We start from the raw sequence: 21126 nt of genomic DNA, 5'->3' as shown, positions 1-21126 counted from the left end.
TGATGTCACCACACAATACAAGTTTTTAAATGATATATAATTTTGGGTTAGTAACAATAAGTTTATAAAACAGCACTGGTCACCAAACACACTTTGAGGTGCACTAGTCTAGAGTACAGCAGCTTCCCAATGGGAATCTGAAATACGAAGAGCATCTAAAATGATTCCTGAATCAATAAAATGTATCTACTACTGGTAATTTACTAAAATTAAAAGAAAGGGAAGCTCTGGGCAGGGCGTAACACCCACATGGGGCCATGAATGGATGTGTCAACCTCTGCTGGACTGCAAGGAGCACTGCCTGCAGCTCAAGAGATCTTTGAGAAGCAACTTTGTGCCTCCTTTCACAACATTCACTATGAGTTTAAGCCAGCATCTGTAGACACTTCCTGTTAAGGAGAGCTTCAGGTTGGCAAAAGAGATGAAGTCACAATTATGCTGCCACAGATCCCTGGACCTGCACCAATGACTGTGTTCAAAAGGAACAAACAACCTTATCAGAAAGACTGTGTGCTTATTATTAATCATGACACTGGTGAACACATGCTGGAAAAACTCAGTAGCAGCATTCAGGTCAAGAAATCAAGAGGTGAGGGGAGCAGTAAAACCCAGGCCTGAATGGGACAGTAGTCCACTCGACCCCTGCAGCCATCACAGCCACCACCGCCCCAACCACTAATGACACTCAGTGCTCCAAGGAAGCCTCCAGTTGGACCCAAAATTTCTCCTGTGAAACCTCAGCGGGATGACATAAAAAGAGAGCTGATGGTCAAAGTAGACATTATTGAGCAGATGAGCGGCAGCAGTGGGAAGCAGCTCCTCAGACTTCGAGAGCTCCTGGGGCAGGGATGACAGCTCCAGCAGTGGAGACAAGGGCAATGCCCTGGCCTCTCCTCTGCTGCCTGCACACTAGCAGGCCCACCTTCATCAACGGAACCAGCAAGCAGCAAGGAAGCAGCTGGCCTAACAACACCTTCAGAAATGACCTGCAGTCGAGCGAATCTGGCAGTAACAGTGATAACTAGAGCCAGATCTTTTTTCAAAATCTACTTTTTAGTGCGCACATATGCTACAAGACTGGGCTACTTTAGCACAGAGTCCATTGCCACGGAGAAAATGCTGTGGATCAGTGACTGTTGTAGGAGTTTGAGACTCCAGACTCTCAGATATTCAAATCTTTCACTTTGAAGTAATGGATGCTTTTCTCATGTGTTTTTAGAATAATCTCATATTTCAGAGTTCAAGTAGATCTATAGATGACCTAACAGAAACTGTAAATGAAAAGCAGACAAATGTGCACTGGTCTAGGTTACTCAAAGGCCCCATCTTCCTGTTTTAGTTTGCCAACGGGCTGCTGATGCAAAGTACTAGAAATCTGTTGGCTTTTATAGAGGGGTTTATTTGGGGTAAAAGCTTACAGTTCCAAGGCCATGCAAAGTCCAAATTAAGGCACCATCAGAAATACTTTCTCACCAAAATCGGCTACTGTTGGATCCTGGCGTATTGCCACGTGGTGAAGCAAGATGGCTGCCGATCTCTGCTCAGGTTTCTCCTACCCTTCTGAGCGTCCTCTCTCAGGCTCACTCAGCTGCTCTGCTTTCTTCCTGATTTCAGCTGCAAACTGGCACAGGGTTTATCTCTTAGGATCTCCTATATCAGTCTCAGCTGTTCTGCTTTCTTCCCAAGTTCAGCTGTAAGCTACCAGGCAAATGGCTTACCTGTCCCTGGGGCCTTAGCTGTTTTAGCCTTCTCCTTTCTGTCACATGGCAGGATTAAAAAAAAGAGACAAAGTTCTCGCTTCTTGTGTCTGAGTGAGAGAGGCCCTTTATATTAGACCTGGCAAAGGAGCAGGGATTCAATCTGAGTCATGCCTCACTGACCTGGTCAAATCAAAAGGCCTAAAGCAATCCTATCAAGTAATCTAGTCAAATACCTCTCAACTGAATTTAATGCGAAGGGTATCACACCCAAAGGGACAGATTAATTTATAAACATAATCTTTTTCTTTTGGGATTCATTCCCTCCAAATTAGTGATTCAGTTTTAAACCTCAGTTTGACCAAGTGGTCGATATGAGTGAAATGAAAGTCTCTGAGGGGTAGAAGACGGAAACCTTAAACAGCATAGAAGAATGTTGAAACCACTTTAAACTGTTGATACAAAGTGGTAAGGAAGTTTCGTCTGACTCAGTCTGACAAGCCTCTATGGACCTGCACTTCAAGACAGAGTTCTCCAGTGCCAGCTGGGTGGTGCTCTAGCCATCTGCTAGTTTGACCCCTCACACAGGAAAATGAAGCACTCAGCTGGTTTGTGGCAGGCCTCCTGCCTCCAGTCCAGGCTTACCCACTGCTCTCTCTTTGCCTCTCGTTTGTTGGGAGCCAGAAATTCTTATACATGGGACTTTAAACATACAATGGAGTTTTTACTGGATTCCAAAGAGACAAAAGTGCTGAGTGCTTCCAATTCAAATTTAGAACCAAACAGTCCCTAAATGAATGAGGCTGGGCGAGCAGATTAAGCCAGCAGCCTCTGTGCTGACATGTGACTCAATTATACTAGGGCTTTTTATTCCACATAGATCTAAGTGTTCTTCAGTCACTGGAGTTTAGCAGGGTGCAGTGGGGAATGGAAAAGCTATAGTGAAGAAACTTCTCTGCACAAGTGATCTAGCAATAAGTTTCCAAAAGCGAGAATCTAGATAGGAGTGCTATAGTACGAAATGAGCACATTCTTTGATGTGAGCACATTCTTTGATGAGGTGTTTTGGCTCATGCTTTTGTTCCACGTTTGTGCTCGACTTCCAGATTGATTTGTACTTATATATATAACTGGAAGAAAGTCACAAGGTTGCCTTCTGCAGTGTGCAGTTTCATGAATGCATTATTTCCAGAAACTGATCATTAGTAAATGTTCCATATTGAGTGAATGTGATAAGTCATTCCATAATTAGTATGGAGTAGCCCATTTCTGTAGTTTGGATGACTGTGTCCTGAGAAATTCCTATCTTTTCTTTGGTTCAATGGGCATCAGGACATTAAAAAAAATGATTTTCCTTTCCCAGGTCCCTCCACATGCATGGCTCCTCCCTGCCCAGCCAGTGGAGGGAAACATTCTGGACCCAGAAAAGAAATGGATGATCCATGGTGGGGGCTTTGGTTAGAGAAGGGCCACATAGTCAACTGTTCCATCCACATGGTGACCTGGTGAGCTGGAGATGTGGCAGGATGCGGGGACCCACTGTTTGGCAGCACGCTCTCACCACCCGACCCAAGCGTATACCCCTGTGACTTGTGTTGGATTCTCAGCCTATCACGAGGTCTCAGGGGACTTTATGGCATGAATTTAATAATAGTTGAGTTATAATTCCTTGGTAATGACAACGGCTCAGGGAAGGTGAAGGTCATGATTGGGAGACTTGAACTGATGTGTTTTTGTTTTTTTTTGTATAGGAAGTGCCTGCATGTGGCACTGGGTTTGGTGAGTCAAGCTCTCTGAGCTTCAGACCCTCTCGCTTTCCATCCATCCTACTTGACTGCAGTTACTCTCTACACAGCTTCTAGTTTTGGTCTCTGCACAAATCTTTTTGTGGTACTCTTTCTCCCATTCCCATTTTACCCACCAGAGATTCTTTTCTTCTTGGAAATCCAAAATCTTGGAATTTGGCCTCACAGACTACTTCTCACAAGTACCCTTGTACCAACCAAAATGGACTTCTTTTCTTCCTGCCTCTGTGCCTTCTTTCAGTCTCCTTCCTCAGCCTGCAGGGCACTCGTCCCCCTCTCCAATCTCCAGTCCCAAGACTCCATAGGCACCATCTTCAAGGGCTTGTCCTCTGTTCATTTCAATCCATATGGAGTGTCCTGTGTGTGTACTCTTGCTTGAACTCTGGTGTGAACCTCTTAAAAGCAGGTATTAGCTGCTCACATCCTCACCTCTGTTCCCTCGGGTGTCCACCGGAATAGACATTCAGATGCTTAGAGCCTGGTAGGGAAAGAGACAGAATACTAACCAGTGGAGTTCCAAGATTAGGTATAGACAGAGAAAACATTCCAGGCACTAAGAAACAGCTGAAAACTATCCAGGCTGATAGTCACGATTGTGAAGTCTAACTGAATTGTTCAAATTACTATTTATTTGCGCTATACAATGTCTACCATACTGTGGGTTATTTAGGTGAGGTGTGAAAACTTAAGTTCAAGGTGTCCAAGGGGCCGTGGCAAGCCACAATAATGGCATGATTTGGGGAAATGTAATACTAAAGATTTATAATAATACCATTCATTAACTAATTAATTAGTTTCTGTAGCAGAATCTTTTTTTTTCCTGTGAGTGGTGTTAATGTGCATGTATGTGCTTTGGTGGTGGGAAAATTGGAAAATTCCAAAGTCTCTACTTCCCAGTTTCAAAGGCTCATTCAGCAGGATGCTTGCATATGTGTGATGTATTTATTCCACTATTTTGAAAGGAAACTCGTTTGTTGTGTGCCTGTATATTAGGTATAGCCAAACTGATTGTTTTCATTTTGCAAGGAAGGTAGGATTTTCACAACTCAGGCCCCTTTAACGATTAGGTTGGAAGACAAGACCAACTGAAGTATTACGAAATGTGTGTTTTTGTTGCTCCTATTATTTGTTTTGGGTTCAGTTTCTTCCTTAGTGATTTTTAAAATCTTATGCCTATTTTTTGAGATGTACATATCTTCAAAAAAATACAATTTATAAAAATGATGGGGGCGAGGAGTGGGTTATATGGGAACCTCTTATGTTTTTTAATGTAACGTTCTTTGTGCTCTATTAACTTTAATTTTAAAAGGTATTTTTAAAAAAACTTACGCCTAAAAGTTTATTTGACTTAATTATGAGGTAGACATGCATGTTTACATTTACATGGAATATTTATTGTGTAAAGTTTTTGTTTTCTTTCCTTTAAAAAAAGATTGCTATATTTAAATTTTAAAAATGAAGGTCAGCAATACAAAAAAACAAACAATGAAACAGAACCTGGAGAGTATTGTTGATCAATTATTTCTTCCCAGTTACATCAGACAGACCTTTCAGCAGCACAAGAGGAGGGACTGGCACTAAAGGCAAGATTTACCGTGCGGAACATGCGCTGATAAACTTTGCTCCTGGCAGAGCACAGATTTCAGAAAACACAAAACCATAGCCTGGAAGCACTTTAGACCTTCCAGATTGCAGTCTTCATGCTTTTCCTCCAATATAACTTTAGAAAATTAGGGGTACTTTATTTGTATTTTGTATATTTAAAAGACCAAAGGTCTATAACTACTTTCAAAGTGAATTCAGTTTGTGTTCTCATAGTTATTTTAAAGCCAGATGGTTTCACAGTGGCCAGAGAATAAAAGGTAAAAAACAAAGTGACAAACAGTTTTCTCTGCATCATTTATAAAATGAAATTAAATAGCTTTTTTTTTTTAACAAGTGCTTGGGTTAAGAATATTTTTCTTCATTAGTATAAGGAAGAATGGTTCTTATTCTCTTCTATTAGACTTTTTTTAAAAAATGTATAATATTTTCTTATTCCACATACTTCATCTGCAAAGTGCCTCTAAACTCAAAAAGCCCTGGCATGGTACATGTGTATTCTTTCAGTAAGGAGATTCTGTCACCTGCAGGGTAGAGAACAACTGTCTTGTTGTCCAGCAGAGAAACAGCAGAGAAAAACAGGCCTCACATGCCACAAACCAGCACATACATAAGCATATCTCTTCTTTTGGCAGCATGTCTCCTAATGCTTCCTATTTGGTCCTCTTTATGACTATTAATCTTTTCGTTCACTGGTTCTGAACCCTGCATGCATGTAAGAATGACCTAGAGGGAAGCGGACTTGGCCCAGTGGTTAGGGCGTCCGTCTACCACATGGGAGGTCCACGGTTCAAACCCCGGGCCTCCCTGACCTGTGTGGAGCTGGCCCATGCGCAGTGCTGATGCACGCAAGGAGTGCCCTGCCACGCAGGGGTGTCCCCACATAGGGGAGCCCCACGCGCAAGGAGTGCACCCCGTAAGGAGAGCCGCCCAGCGCAAATAAAAGTGCAGCCTGCCCAGGAATGGTGCTGCTGACACAAGATGACACAACAAAAAAAGAAACACAGATTTCCATGCCACTGACAACAGAAGCGGACAAAGAAGACGATGCAGCAAATGGACACAGAGAACAGACAACTGGGGGGGGGGGGGGAAGGGGAGAGAAAGAAATAAAATAAATCTTAAAAAAAAAAAAAGAATGACCTAGAGACCTTTTAGTAGATTCTTATACCTGAGCCCCAACCCAGACCAATTAAATCAGAGTGTAAACTATAATGTAAACTATAATCCATGCAGTACAGTGGTAGTCCAAAATGTATTCACCAAATGCAATGAATGTGCCACAATGATGAAAGAGGTTGTTGATGTGGGAGGAGTGGGGGTGGGGTGGGGGAGTATATGGAAACCTCTCATATTTTTTAACATAACAGTTTTTGTAATCTATGTGTCTTTAAAAAAAAACAATAAAAAATGCCTAAGTGATTATTTAATTCTTGAAAATATACAAATATAAATATATTATATTTATACAATATACAATATATAATTTATTGTATTGTGAAAATATACAAATATAATTTACATTAAAAAAAAGAAACAGACACAGAAGATCACACAGTAAATGAACACAGACAGCAAAAACAGCAGGGCAGAGGGGAGGGGAAAAATTCTAAAAAAAATCATGAGATACCACTTCACACCCACTAGGACTGCTATAATAAAAAAGAAAGACAATAACAAGTGCTTGCAGGAAGGTGGAGAAATTGGACATTGCTGGTAGGATTGCAACTGGTGCGCCTGCTCTGGAAAACAGTTTGGCAGTTCCTCAGAAAGTTAAACATAGAGATACAAGACCCAATAATGTGACTGCTAATATGTACCAAAGAGAAATGAAAACATATGTCTAAAAACTTGTACATGCATGTTCATAGCAGCATGGTTAACAATAGTCCATAAGTGGAAACCACCCAAATGTCCATCTTTTAGACACTGGCAAATGAATAAGTAAAACATGGTATATCCATACAATGGAAAATTACTGGACAATAAAGAGGAATGAAGCACTGTACATCCTATAACATGGATGAATTGTGAAAACATGCTAAGTGAACCTTGAAGACTTCATGTTGAGTGAAATAAGCAAGATACAAAAGGAAAAATATTATATGATTGAACACACATGAAATACCTAGAATAAGCAAATACACAGAAACAAAAAGTAGATTACAGGTGCCAGGAACTGGGGATGGGGGTGGGGGGATGGGAAATGTAGTGGTTTGAAACTGTATGTACCCAGAAAAACAAGTTCTTAAATTTAATCCACTCCTGGGGTGTGAACCCATTATAAGTAGGAACTTTCAATGAGGTTACTTCAGTTAAGGTGTGGCCCAGACCAATCAGGATGGGGTTTAATCCTATAACAGAAGTCCTTAATAAGCAGAATGAAATTCAGACAGAGAGAAAGCCACAGGAAGCAAGAAGCTGAAGTATCAACAGAACCTGGAGAAGGGAGAGACCAGGAGACACCACCAAGTGCTTTGCCATGTGATAAGCACCAAAGATTGCCAGCAGCCAGTGCCAGGATGCCAGTCTTTAGGAAGAAAGCATCACCTGGATGATGACTTGATTTGGACTTTTTCCCAGCCTCAAACGGTGAGTGAATAAATTTCCATTGTTTAACTTGACCCATTTTCATGGTATTTGCTTGAGCAGCATAGGAAACGAAAACAGGAAGTTATTGCTTGATGGGAAAGAGTTTTTATTTTGGGTGACGGGAAAATTTTGCTAACAGATGGTGGTGTTGGTAGCACACTATTGTGAGCATTATTGATACACCGAATTGTACACATTAAAGTGGTTAAAAGGGAAATTTTATGTAGTGTATCCATTATCACAATAAAAACTAAAAACAAAAGCAGGGAAGTGGACTTGGCCCAATGGACAGGGTGTCCGCCTACCACACGGGAAGTCCGCGGTTCAAACCATGGGCCTCCTTGACCCGTGCGGAGCTGGCCCATGTGCAGTGCTGATGCGCGCAAGGGTGTCCCCCGCGTAGGGGAGCCCCACGTGCAAGGAGTGCGCCCCGTAAGGAGAGCTGCCCAGCGCGAAAGAAAGTGCAGCCTGCCCAAGAATGGCACAGCACACACAGAGAGCTGACACAACAAGATGATGCAACAAAAAGAAACACAGATTCCCGGTGCAGCTGATAAGGATAGAAGCAGTCACAGAAGAACACACAGCAAATGGACACAGAGAACAGACAACTGGGGGGGGAGGGGAGAGAAATAAAAATAAATAGTAAATCTTTAAAAAACAAACACAAAACCATTATGCTAAGTGAAAGAAGACAGTCACAAACATCACATACTATATGATTTCATTTATATAAAAAGTCCAGGATAGGCAAATCTGTATAAACAGAAGTAGGTTCATTAGTGGTTGCTTTGGGATGGGGCTGTGAGGGATGGGGAATGACTGTTAATGGTTTCTTTCTGGAGTGATGAAAATGTTCTAAACTTAGATTGTGGTGATAGTTGCCCAAATAATAAACTGGAGGTAGACAGTAAAAATTCACATTATAAAAGGATTCTTTTAGGAATCCTTCTATAAAAGGTTCTTTTCAATAGAGACTCTCGACGCATTTCTTAACCACTGTAAACTACATGCAACCTCTTGTTAGCACACATAAAACAGAACAATCATTTGAGATCACTAGTTCAAATGTCTTAATTTCTAGGTGGAGGACTGACTTAACGGCTACTACCCTGAGCCTGAGCCTCATCTTCAACACACACTCTTCACTAAACCAATCATGAGAGGCCACGTAGAGGAGGAGCAAAGCATTAAGAGCTATGCTAACGATAGCAACAAAAACAAAAAACAAACAGAAATTAAGATGCAGCATCTCCAATTAAAAATAAGCCAGCAGTAGATGATCTCTTGGAGTTGAGATTATAGCTTTTATTTTTTGTTTCTTCCTATTTTCTTAACTTTTCCTGTATTCATTTTGTAATCATAAAAAACCCACAACTACTCCTAAGGAATATAACTGGGCATGCAAAAAGTCAGAGATGTGTAGCCATGGAGGGCCATGGCACCCCAAGGAAGAAGTAAGGCATTATTTGCCACACAAGCAGAGAGACTTTTTGGTTCTCCACAGAGTTCTATCTGAAGATTAGAGCTGCAGAAGTGGAAGCTGACTGGACTGGGGGAGAAGAGGCCTGTGCTTCTTGTGGCCAAGCTGTGCCAATCCCTAAGTGATTTTGGCTGTCACTTCACCTTTCCAGGTCTATATCCTCATCCAAAAAGTAAAAGTGTTGGATCAAAGGTCTTTAATATCCCCTGTAGCTTTAAAATCCTAAGACTATCAACACTTCAGGAAGAGAAAAAAATTACTTCATTAGAAACAAAAAGAAATACCCAATTGCACTCCTATTTTACCATTTCCTCTTCCTATCCTATAAGCCAGGCGCTGTGCTAAACGCTCCAGAAACATCTCAGTGAATCATCACAGCAATACACAAGGTAGGTGTGATTAATCCCACTTGACAGGTGTTGATACAAGGCTCAGAAAGTTTGTTTGACTTCAAAGTTGGTGCTTTTAATCTTTATGCATGCTGCCTTCCTTACCAAGTATTTTCCTATTCTTAGCGGGCAATCCTGAAACCACAACTCCATGCCCCTTGAACTCAAAGCTGAGTGGCTGAGAACTGGAAAGTGATTGACTATAATGGTTCCTGGAAATGAGACATATTATTTTAACATTTTTTCACATTTTTGAATCACATTTCGATTCCAGAGATGCCATTTTCCTGATTAACAAAGGCATTCTAAAAAAGGAGGCAAAGATAATGTTCATTTAAATAGACTACAATAAATTCTCTAACAACACCTAGTCAAACCCATTAAAACTCAGCACATGACCAGAAAGGATGCAGAAAAGAGAACAACGGGATTTCTAGGAGCAAGACCTCTCCAGTAAAAATATCTGAAGTGAGTATCTTTGGGAGGAGAAGGGAATACCACATGGGTGTCCTTAGGACAGAGGTGAAGCAGGCCAGAAGTCCAGATGAGGAAAAAAGGAAGACCATCTTAGATTGACTCTTTTGCAGCCTTTGTAAACCTTTGCCCTCTTTTGACATAAAAATCTCATTCAACCACCAGTTTGTATTGCCAAAAAAATACAAAAAACAAAAAACCAACAGACTTGGGTTTTTGTTTTTCTGGTGATTCAACTATACAATGATATTACAGTACTGAATATATATATCTATATATCTATATATATATATTAGTTTTTCAAGATTTATTTTTTATTTCTCTCCCCTTCCCCGCCCCCCCCCCAGTTGTCTGCTTTCTGTGTCCATTTGCTCTGTGTTCTTCTGTGTCTGCTTGTATTCTTGTCAGCGGCAACGGGAATCTGTGTCTCTTCTTTTTGTTGCGTCATCTCTCCGTGTGTGTGGCACCACTCCTGGGCAGACTGCACTTTTTTCGTGCTGGGCGACTCGACTTACAGGTCGCACTCCTTGCACGTGGGGCTCCCCTACGTGGGGGACACCGCTGCGTGGCACGGCACTTCTTGCATGCATCGGCACTGCGCATGGCCCAGTTCATCACACGGGTCAGGAGGCCCTGGGTTTGAACCCTGGACCTCCCACGTAGTAGGCGGATGCTCTATCCGTTGAGCCAAATCCGCTTCCCAACAGTACTGAATATATTTTTGCAAGCTGCACATCGTTCTTCCTGGGGAGTCTGATACATTCCCCATGTTATCAGAAAGGTAGTAGCAATTTTGTGAAGTTTCTAAGAGCATCTGGGATCCTGATGATAAGCACTCCTCTTGGCACTGGCTAGATCAGTGGTTCTCAACTGGTGGCAGTTTTGCTCCCCCGTGGGATATTTGGCAATGTCTGGAGATATGTTTGTCATAACTGGAGGGGTACTGGCATGCGGGAAGAGGCCAAGGATGCTGCTGAACTTCCTACCATGCACAGAAAAGCCTCCCCACAACAAAGAATTATCCAGTCCAAAATGTGAATAGTGCTGTGCTACAGAGAGCCTGGGGAAAGTAAACCAGGGGGCTATTTCACTTTGGGAGTACTTCAGGGCTAGAAGGAAGCAACTGACAGCTCTGATGCTATGCTCTCTATAACCTCATGTTCCACAGTCTACGAACAAACAGGGCAGGGGCATATCTGACAGAACCTCACCATAAAAATGTGCAAAGCAGAAAACAAGTTAAAAGAACAGGCCAGAGTATAGGTAAGTTTCTCCTTTGTCCTGTTCTACAGAGAATTAATTCTCCTGTTGATGCAAATACATCCTAAACACTGATGTGACATTTCCTGGAGTTTCTCGGTTTTCCAAACTTAAATAGCTATGTCAGCTAGGCAATTCTAAGATGAAAGACCAATTCAGCTAGTTAAAACACAAAAGGGGAAACTATAGTTCAGAAAGGAAGTTTCAAAAGCCCATTTAAGTCAGTCTCAATCCTCAACAACAGGAACAATATGCAGAGTAATAATGAATTTTATTTTTCCCCTATTTGGTTTGTTTGTATTATGCTAGCTATGCAGTATGGTATCTATTCTTTAGTGTTTTATACATATATATATATATTTCATTTTATTTTATCCAGTGAATCCCATTCATTGAAGATAAGTTCTACTGAAGGAAAAAAAAATGGTTCTTGTATTGTGGCAAAAACCACTAAAGAAAACACAAACATATTTAAAGGAAAAATGACCAAACATTAAAATGATTAACATGATTTAAAAGAATAGTGATTTAAAACTGTAATAAGCACTTACAATTTGCAATGAAGGGAATTGTTTTTTGCACTTTTACCATCACTTGAACGTAACGGAACTCTTCCTGGACATCTATTGAAGTGTTTAATACTTTCCTTACTCTGGAAAAATACGTCATCTCCTATTTCAGAAAGTAACAGCCATCACGTGGACACATCCTTAATTCCACATTTTTCTCCCAACCTTTTATTTGGAAAAATCTCAAACCTCTAGAAAAACTGAAATAGTACACTGAAATATACTTTTCATCTAGATAGCCAATTGTTAACATTTGGCAATATTTTCTCTCTTTCTCTATAACAAATATATACATATACACACACATATTTTTACCAAACCATCTGAAAGTTAGTTGATCACAATATCACTTCTAAATATTTCAGCATGCATCCCCTAAGAGTAAGGAGATTATTCTATATAACCTTAGGCATCTTTATACCTATGAAACTTAATGACTTTCTAATATCACCTGATATCTAGTCCACATTTAAATTGCCCTGACTGCCAAAAGTCCATAAACTTTAAATTCAGGATCAAACCACTGTTCACAAATTGCAGTTGGCCTAAATCTAGAACAGGCCCCCAGACTTTTGTCTTTTATGATATTGACATATTTGAAATAGAAGCACCACATTTTTAAACTTACCTCTATCTATTCCTATCTTCACCTTTCCCAGACTCTAACAAAAGAAGAAAAAAAAATCCTTCCCCTCTGATTTCCAGTATTCTCTACTTCCCTTTCAAGCTAAGATCCTAGGGGGGAAAAAGTCATCAGCTCAATTTCTTGTTTTTCAGGTCTTCATTCTTTCATTAAGCATGGAAATCATGTTTTTATCCCCCTCACTCCTCTGAAATTGTTCTCTGTAATGTCATCAATGGCTTTCTAAATGTCAAGCCCAAAGTACATTTTTCAGTTATCACTTTACCTGACTTGTTCACATCAGTTGACACTTGCCTATTATCTCCCTCGAGTACTCGTAAATTCACCTATTCTCTTCCCAGAGTATAAGCCCCCAAATGCTGGTATTCTCTATGGTTGTCCTTGGCCCTCTTCTCATTCCCTTCATGGCTTTACTTAACAGCTATTAGGAAGTAATTCCCAAGTCTCTCTCTTACCAGTCTAGAACTCTCTGCAGCTCAAGGCCCATCTATCTAATAATTCCCAGGCACCCTGGACCACATTTTCCGTAGTCTCCTACAAGATGTCCATAAACATACTTATAACTTTTCTCCTGCAATACAATACCTTCTCCTTTATATCCTTTCCTGATTAATGGAAATGCTAGTCCTCCAAATTTAAAACCTCTCCTCCTTCCTCATCCCCACCACTGAACTAAATCCTCTACATTTTATATATAGTTCTCATATTCATCCTCTCCTGGGTCGCTCCACATTAATGGCACAGTGAAGGTAATGGCTTATTTTAATTTTTATTCATTAAAAAAACGAATCAGCCTGATGAGTTTAGGTGAGTAGGTTAGAAACCTTAGCATTTGGACAATTTTCTGTGGTGTTGTAGGGAAGCTGTGGAAGAATAGGGATTCAAACTGGATCTTGAAAATGTTCAGTCCAAGGTATACTGGCCTGATAGGGGAGACAGCCTCTTTGTGGTATGAAGTTGGGCTATATGAAACTTCAGCCAAAACTTTAATATAGCGAAGTTTAATGTAGTCTAAGGCATGTCTTTCCTTAGAGGGAAACTGTGACAACTCAAATTCAAATCAATGAATTTGTTAAAGAGATGCCCATGGAAACCCCACCATGGGAACTACCAAATGAGCAATCAGAAAAAGCCAGAAAACTAAATATCTTGGAGTATTTATTAAAAGGTAATAGGTGACTACATAAACGACAAACAGTGTGGCCAGCAGGGTTAACGGCCCTAAAATACTAAAGAACACCAGGCAGGCATTTTCTTATACTAAAAGGCGAGTAGAAACAGTTCATTTACCAGTGTCAATAAACCAAGTCATACTCCTTTCTGAAAGCCGAGATGCCAAGTTTATCGTATAACAAGTCCGTATTTTAAATGCTGCCTCCACACATACAATTATTAGAAAAAGTTGTTTCGGAACCGGGCGGGTAATCTGCTCTGCCCGCAGGATTAAAAAAAAAAAAAAAATCTGTCAAAAGGGCCGGGAAATCTGGACTTCGCAAGCACCGCTCAAGTTCTGGACCTTGCGCGACACCTCCGAAACAAATTCAATCAAGGACGACCCCGCTTTGCTCTCCCGTGCGGAGCCAAGGAAAAAAGGGGATGTCTTAAAGGTGACGACCCCGGGGGAGCCGCTGTCAGCCAGGAAAACGCGAGAGACTCAGAAAAGGGGCCACCGGAGAGTAGAGGTGGCAGTAGCGGCGAGGAAGCGCCTGCGCCAGGATGTCACAGAGGGGCGCGGCGGCGAGGCTGTCACAGGGCGGCCTCCCCCCTCCCGGCTTCGGGGCCCAATCACTCACATGCGGGGCCCGCGCCCCCTCGGGCTCCTCCCGCCTCTAAAACGGCGGCCGCCGGGTGAAACGGCTGGTCTGACAACTTCCTGCTTCCGGGCACGCAACCCGGAAGCAGCCTCCGCGCCCAGGCCAGGCCGCGCGCTTCAGGCTAGGCTGTCTTCCCTCTCCGCACTTCCGCCAAAAACAGAGGGCCGGACGCGGCGGCGTTCGCGGGAACTGTCGCGATATCTGGACGGCTCGCGCTCTTGCGCTCCCTGGCGGCGGTCTTGTGCTGTGGCAGGTCCTCTTCGATTCGCCGCAGGGCCTGTCCCCGTCAAGAGTTTTCCTCTCACTGGGCTGACAGACGTCCTGGTTGAAGCGATTCGTTCCACAAGCATTTATTGAGTCCCCTGTTACGTGCCAGCAGTGTGTTAGGTGTTAGGAAGAGGGAGGGGTGCGTAAGTGGAGAGCACCTCTACGCCCCGGGAGCTCCTGTCTAAAAGAGAAAAAGACAAGTGAACGAATTACTCAGATTTCGCCTCGGCCCACTCATTAGTATTTACTGAGGGCTTACTTTGTGCCGTTTATTATTAAACGTTTTAGGTTCATGACCTCATGAAACCGCTTTGGTGACCTACGACAACTAGCCCCACTACGTGTATCCTCATACTGACCAAACGGGTTTGTGGAGAGGTTGGTTTGCAGTGGGATTATAGCAACTCCTTTTCCCGCCCTGTTTTTAGAGCAGGGGTTATTAACCTTTTTTTTTACACGGACCTCTTACTAAGTCCCACTGTGCTGTTTATTATTTAATAAGTATATCACACCCACACCAACACGTCCCCACAAGAATAATGTGGTTTTTTTTAATGTCTATTCAAGCTCACAGACCCCTTGCTAAGAATCCCTGCTTTAGAGCCAAAGTTCTTAACTTTCTATAAGAGGTGCAAACACCTCTAAATACAGCTACAAAGGCACTGTAATATTGGTGCAGGGATGGGGCAAATCAATGGAACAGACTAGAAAGACGGAAAACAGAACTACACATATATGAACCTTGATTTATAACAAAGAGGAGTGAGAAAGGAATAATCCTTTCAGTAAATGATGCTGGATGACTTGTGTGTCAATATAGACAAAAATGAAACTTGACTTCTACCTACCTCACATTATACACCAAAATAAATTCTAGGTGTATGGCAGATCTATATGAGAAAAGAAAACCATAAAGTTTAGAGCTACTCTGACAATAATACAGTAGCCACAGCTAGTGGCTGGCCATTGAGCACTTTGAAATGTAACTAGTCAGAAATGAAAAGTGCTGCAAAAAGAAGACTGATAAAATAGACTACATTAAAATTAGAAAATTCTTATCATCAAAAGACATGAGTAAAAGAATGCAAAGACATGCCACAGAGTGACAGAAACCAACAAAAAGTTTGCATTCAGAATATATAAAGAACTCCATAAATGAGAAAAAGACCAACTGCCAAATAGGAAAAATGGGCAGATTTGAACCCAAAAAGAGGTTATAACAAAAGAGACTATCCAAAAGGCTAATACACATATGAAAAAGTGCTCAACTTAATTAATCATTAGTTGTTAGGGAAATAATTGTCAGTGATACATCACTAACAGCTTCCTGTGTGTTTATACGGAAAAAGACCGACAATACCAAGCAAGTGTTGGTGAGCATGTGGCACAATAACAATTCGCAAACACTGCTGGTGGGAATGTTAATTGCTTCAGTCACTTTGGTAGCATCTGGTGTTAACGTCTAAATTATAACATATATAATTTACGATCTTACAATTCTACTTCTAGATCTGTAACTGTTAGAGAGAAAGCTGTACCTGTAAGAACAAAAGCATGCCCAATTGTGGAGGAGAAAATAATTTTATTAACAACGTTGCAAGAACAGGTGTACAACCTGGATAAATGATTGGTGTGCCAAACAACAAGAAACGATGACATTTATACCCTAAACCTAACATGCAGGTCCCTCCCCTGTTCCCCAGTGATTGGGTACTCCAGGGCTTACAGCCTATCCAAGAGGTCTAATTACCTTACATGGGTTCCTGCTCTGAGCTGCCGCTCCCATTCCCTATATTCCAGCAGTTTAGCACTGCTTTCAAATTTGGTGCCTTTTTTCACAATTGGTCCCACCCTCGCTTTGGTGCCACCCTCACTTTGGCACCACTTTCAAATTTTGGTGCCAAAGCCACTAGAACCCCTTTCCCTCCCTCCTCCAACTGCAGAAACCTAACCTTAACCCTTTCCTTACATAACCAACAAAAATTCATAGGTAAGTGCACCAAGACATACACAACAATATTCGTAGAAGCATTATTTGTAATCACTACATTCTAGAAATAGCCTAAATGTCCACTAACAATAAAATATATAAATAAGTTGTAGTATATCCATCCAACAGAATTCTATATGACACAGAGAAATGAAAGAATGGCCTCTAGGGAAACGGAAGTGGCTCAACCAATTGGGCTCCCGTCTACCATATAGAAGGTCAGGGTTCGATGCCCAGGACCCCCTGGTGAGGACAAGCTGGTCCACACAACGAACTGGCCCATGCAGAGTTCCAGCCCATACTGGAATATCACCACCTGCGTGGGAATGCCGTCCAGCATGGGAAAGCCATCCTGCACAGGAGTGCTGGCTGACACTGAGAGCTGGCACAGCAAGATGACGCAACAAGAGACACAGAGGAGAGAAAATAAGAAGACGTAGTAGAACAGGGTGTTGAGGTGGTGCAAAAGACTAATTGCCTCTCTCCCACTCTGGAAAGTCCCAGGATCAGTTCCCAGAGCTGCCTAATGAGAATGCAAGCAGACACAGAAGAACACACAGCAAATGGACACAGAGAGCAGACAATGGAAGGGGGGACACAGTGGGGGGAGAAATAAATAAAATAAATCTTAAAAAAAAAGAATGGCCTCTAAACAAAAGCCAGACACTAGAAATATATATTCTATGACATCCTTTATATAAAGTTCAAAAACAGGAAAAAACCATCTATGACATGAGAAGTCAGAAAGTGGTTACCTTTGGGGAGAAGGGAGAGGAACTGATTGGTAAGAGAGTTTCTGAGGAGTTAGAAACATTTTATTTCTTGATTTGACGGTGGTTACACAGGTGGGTTCACTTCGTAATAATTTATTGAGCTGTCACAATCTGTTCACTTTTCTAGATGTATATTTTACTTCATTTAAATTTTTACTTTAAAAAAAAGTGCTCTGGGGAGTTCAGAGGCCATAGAAAGCTCATGTCTTCCTGACCTACCAGCTTGTTTCCATAGGACAGCCTGAGTGATGCTTCCAATGTTCCAAACCTGGTTTTGTCACTTCACAGCTCCTAATTGCCCTGAGAATCAAATCCCAAGACCTTTATGACTCTACCTCTCTCCTCTCCAACATTTTACTCCACAACAGCCCAGAAAATATTCCCAAGCTCTTTATAATGCTCAGGTCTACAAAGGGGAGAAACCCCTCCTGGTGGGCTACTGGCTATCTCCAACTCATTTTCCAGGACCTCAGCTCCGGTTATGGCTCCTGGAGAAATCTTTGACTGCCCAAAGCTCAGGGCTCTGGAAATACCATGTGCTTCCTTAAATTATCCCTCTCTCCTAGAATGTGAGTTTCTTTGGGGGTTCATCTCTGTCTCCTCAGTGCCTAGAGAGTGGTAGGTGCTCCAGAAAAAAACTTTAGGGAGGAAGTGGCCTTAGATGTAGCCTTTAAGGATTTAGACATCGGAGGCTGGGAATGGACATTTTGGTCATGAGTTATGGGAGTAAGAAGATGCATGTTCTGGGAACCTGGAATGTCATCAATTTGGTTGAGGCCAAGGCTACCTAAAGAAGAAAAACAACTACAAAGATCACTTTGGCCAGGGAGGCCTTAAATGTTAGGATTTTAATCTGTGGGGAGTGGGAGCCACTGGAGGTTTTTGAGCAGAGGTGTGACACGATCCAAGCTTTGATGAGAGGATGAAGGCTAAATTGGAAGAGGAACAAGTAATGTTGGAAAGTTCAGGGAAAAAACAACTTTGACTCTTCAGGTAAAAGGAATGGAAGAACAAGAATCCACTCAAGAAACTTGCCTGAGGTTAACAGACCAGAAAGGCTGCCAGGTGGTAGAGAGGCTCAGGGGGGCAGGGGAAAGGTTTGGGTTCCAACCCACATTAATCACCATGGGTCTGGAGCCAGTGGCTTCCTCCTTTCCTTGACTCAGAGCCTCCGCTCTAAAACGTGGCCATTGGGAGACTCATTAAAGATCAGGATGTGAGTGCTTGGTAAACAGAAATGCATGTGGGCATGCAGCTGAAGGCAGGTCAGAGAAGCCTGGTGACAAGGACGTGTGATTGGGACACAGGAAGAAGAACTCGTTTTGGGGAAGGGGTAGTGAGGGACAAGATGAGTAAGTCTGCTCATTTCTTTAGTGTTGGCCTCTCTCTGTGGAGACTTGGAAAAGCCCATGACAAGGTTCCCTGGTAACAGAATTGCTTTTTGTGGCTTGGTGCCTCAGCTCAGTCACTGGTGGGTCCCTCTGCTCAGGATCTGGGGAATGTGGAACAGAACTGAACTAGGGGAAGGGTCCTGATGTGGGCTCTGACAATCTACATGGAGAGATGAGAATGAGACACAAGCAGAAGAGTCAGAGAGGTTTACTGAAGAAGTTGGGACAAAGACATGGGAGAAGTTTGGGAAGCATTGCAAGGAAAGACAGCAGCCTGGGCAAAGGCCTGGAGGTGGGAATGTGGGTGGTACATTTAGAACACAAAGGAAATAGTAGGAAATCAGGTTGGAGAGGTCAGTGAGGAGCCAAGCGTGAAGGGCCTTCAAGCCCCGGTCAAGTGGTTGGGGACTTTATCTTAATAGGCAAAGGAAAAACAGTGAACATGCTACAAGATATTTCGGGAAGAAGGTTTTGACTGCTGTGTGTAGAAAGGAGCAGTGGGGAAAGCCAAAAGGCAGGGAATCCAGCAAGGTGGCTTCTGAAACCATCCTAGTGTGAAGGGTCTGAGGCAGCAGTGGGAATGGGAAGGAAGGGTTATAGCTTGGGGCTATTTGGAAAAAAATAATTGACAGGTCTTTTTTTTTTTTTTAAGATTTATTTTATTTATTTCTCTCCCCCGTCCTCTGCCGTTGTCTGTTCTCTTTGTCCACTCCATGTGTTCTTGTCTGCTTGTGCCCTTGGCGGCACCAGGAAACTGTGTCTCTTTTTCGTTGCATCATCTTTCTGCATCAGCTCTCCATGTGTGTGGCACCACTCCTGGGTAGGCTGCACTTTTTTTCACACCGTGTGGCTCTCCTTGCAGGGCACACTCCTTGAGCGTGGGGCACCCCCACGCGGGGGAGCCCCTGCATGGCACAGCACTCCTTGCCTGCGGCAGCTCTGCACATGGGCCAGCCCACCACACGGGTCAGGAGGCCCTGGGTGTCGAACCCTGGACCCTCCCATATGGTAAGCGGTAAGCGGACGCTCTATCAGTTGAGCTACATATGCTTTCTAACAGGTCTTTTTTTTTTTTTTTAAGATTTATTTTTATTTATTTAATTCCCCTCCCCTCCCCTGGTTGTCTCCGTTTTTTGTGTCTTTTTGCTGCGTCTTGTTTCTTTGTCCGCTTCTGTTGTCGTCAGCGGCACGGGAAGTGTGGGCGGCGCCATTCCTCGGCAGGCTGCTCCCTCCTTCGCGCTGGGCGGCTCTCCTTATGGGTGCACTCCTTGCGCGTGGGGCTCCCCTACGCGGGGGACACCCCTTGTGTGGCACGGCACTCCTTGCGCGAATCAGCACTGCGCATGGGCCAGCTCCACACGGGTCTAGGAGGCCCGGGGCTTGAACCGCGGGCCTCCCATGTGGTAGACGGACGCCCTAACCACTGGGCCAAAGTCCGTTTCCCCTAACAGGTCTTGATGATTAATCATTTATAGGGAACAAAGAGAAAGGAGATGATTCTGAGGTTTCCAGCCTGGAAAATATTTGTTTATAATTTTGTTTTTAATAGAGGACATTTATTCAGAAGACACATTAGGCTTAGATACAGAATAAATGAAGTAAATACAAGCTACCTTGACTTTAATATGAACTTTCAGTTATAACTCAGAAAAGAATTCCAGACCCCTTTATCAACTCCTTCCTGAAATGTGATGCTCTTCTGGGGACAAAAAGGCCAATTTACTGAGCTCTGGAGGAAGCCTCTGGAGGAAACATGGTCTTATTCTTGTGTATGCTCACTGTGCCCTAAGCCATCCAAGATATATACAGTAAAGGTCCAGAAAAAGGCAACTCAAATAAGAAGGAAAAAATGGACCAATGATTAAGACTTTTCCACTCAGCTCAAGGGTTACAAAGAGGGCATGAATGTGAGACTGTGGACAGTGTAAAATTAATTATACCTTACACTAGCACAACACTCTTGAGTTTAAAATGCACTTTACTGTCCATTATTCATTCAATGAAACCTGAGCACACTGGGCTTGGTACTGTGGGAGGACAGCACAAAGATGGACAAGGCCCAGCTGCTCTGACAGGAGCTGTGTCTAGCTTGAGCTTTACAACCTTGTACACCTTTATTCCCACTTGACAATTAAGGAAACTAGTACTGAACTTTCGTTAAGGGCACAGGCTCACCAGCTACTCTGGGCAAATTACTTCATCTCTGTAAGGCTCAGTGTCTTCAAAATGAAGAGGGAATACTAATCTCTACCTCATGGTGCTGTGAAGATTAATTTCGAAAATACACAAAGTGCTTAGCACATGCCTGCCACATAGTAGTTATAAGAGTCAGAGAGTAAACACTCATCAGTAAACACTCATCATTTTTAAGTCGTGT

General features: G+C 42.6%; 1 protein-coding gene and 1 pseudogene across 5 annotated transcripts in view; one reads left to right on the top strand and one right to left on the bottom strand.

Moving 5' to 3' along the window:
• Positions 1-14456, bottom strand: part of C11H6orf89 (chromosome 11 C6orf89 homolog) — a 46796-nt gene extending 32340 nt beyond the window's left edge. Inside the window, exons 1-2 of one of the 5 annotated variants that reach the window (XM_058306657.1) lie at positions 14308-14364; positions 3932-3980 (exon numbers count right to left, since the gene is read on the bottom strand). Coding sequence is in view for 1 of the 5 variants with exons in the window: in XM_071218436.1 (XP_071074537.1) it covers positions 14308-14309 (2 nt within the window). In the remaining 4 variants the exon portion in view is untranslated. Of the gene's footprint in view, positions 1-3931; positions 3981-13804 lie in introns of all 5 variants that reach the window. The other 4 variants (XM_071218436.1, XM_058306656.2, XM_071218437.1 and 1 more) reach the window with 4 other exon arrangements.
• LOC101423071 (ELL-associated factor 1 pseudogene) lies at positions 266-1025 on the top strand (annotated as a pseudogene).
• Positions 14457-21126: the final 6670 nt, after the last annotated feature.

The sequence above is a fragment of the Dasypus novemcinctus genome, chromosome 11, assembly GCF_030445035.2.
Source record: "Dasypus novemcinctus isolate mDasNov1 chromosome 11, mDasNov1.1.hap2, whole genome shotgun sequence".
NCBI lineage: Eukaryota > Metazoa > Chordata > Mammalia > Cingulata > Dasypodidae > Dasypus > Dasypus novemcinctus.
Note: the sequence above shows the minus strand (reverse complement) of the source record. Positions and strands in the feature narration are given on the sequence as shown.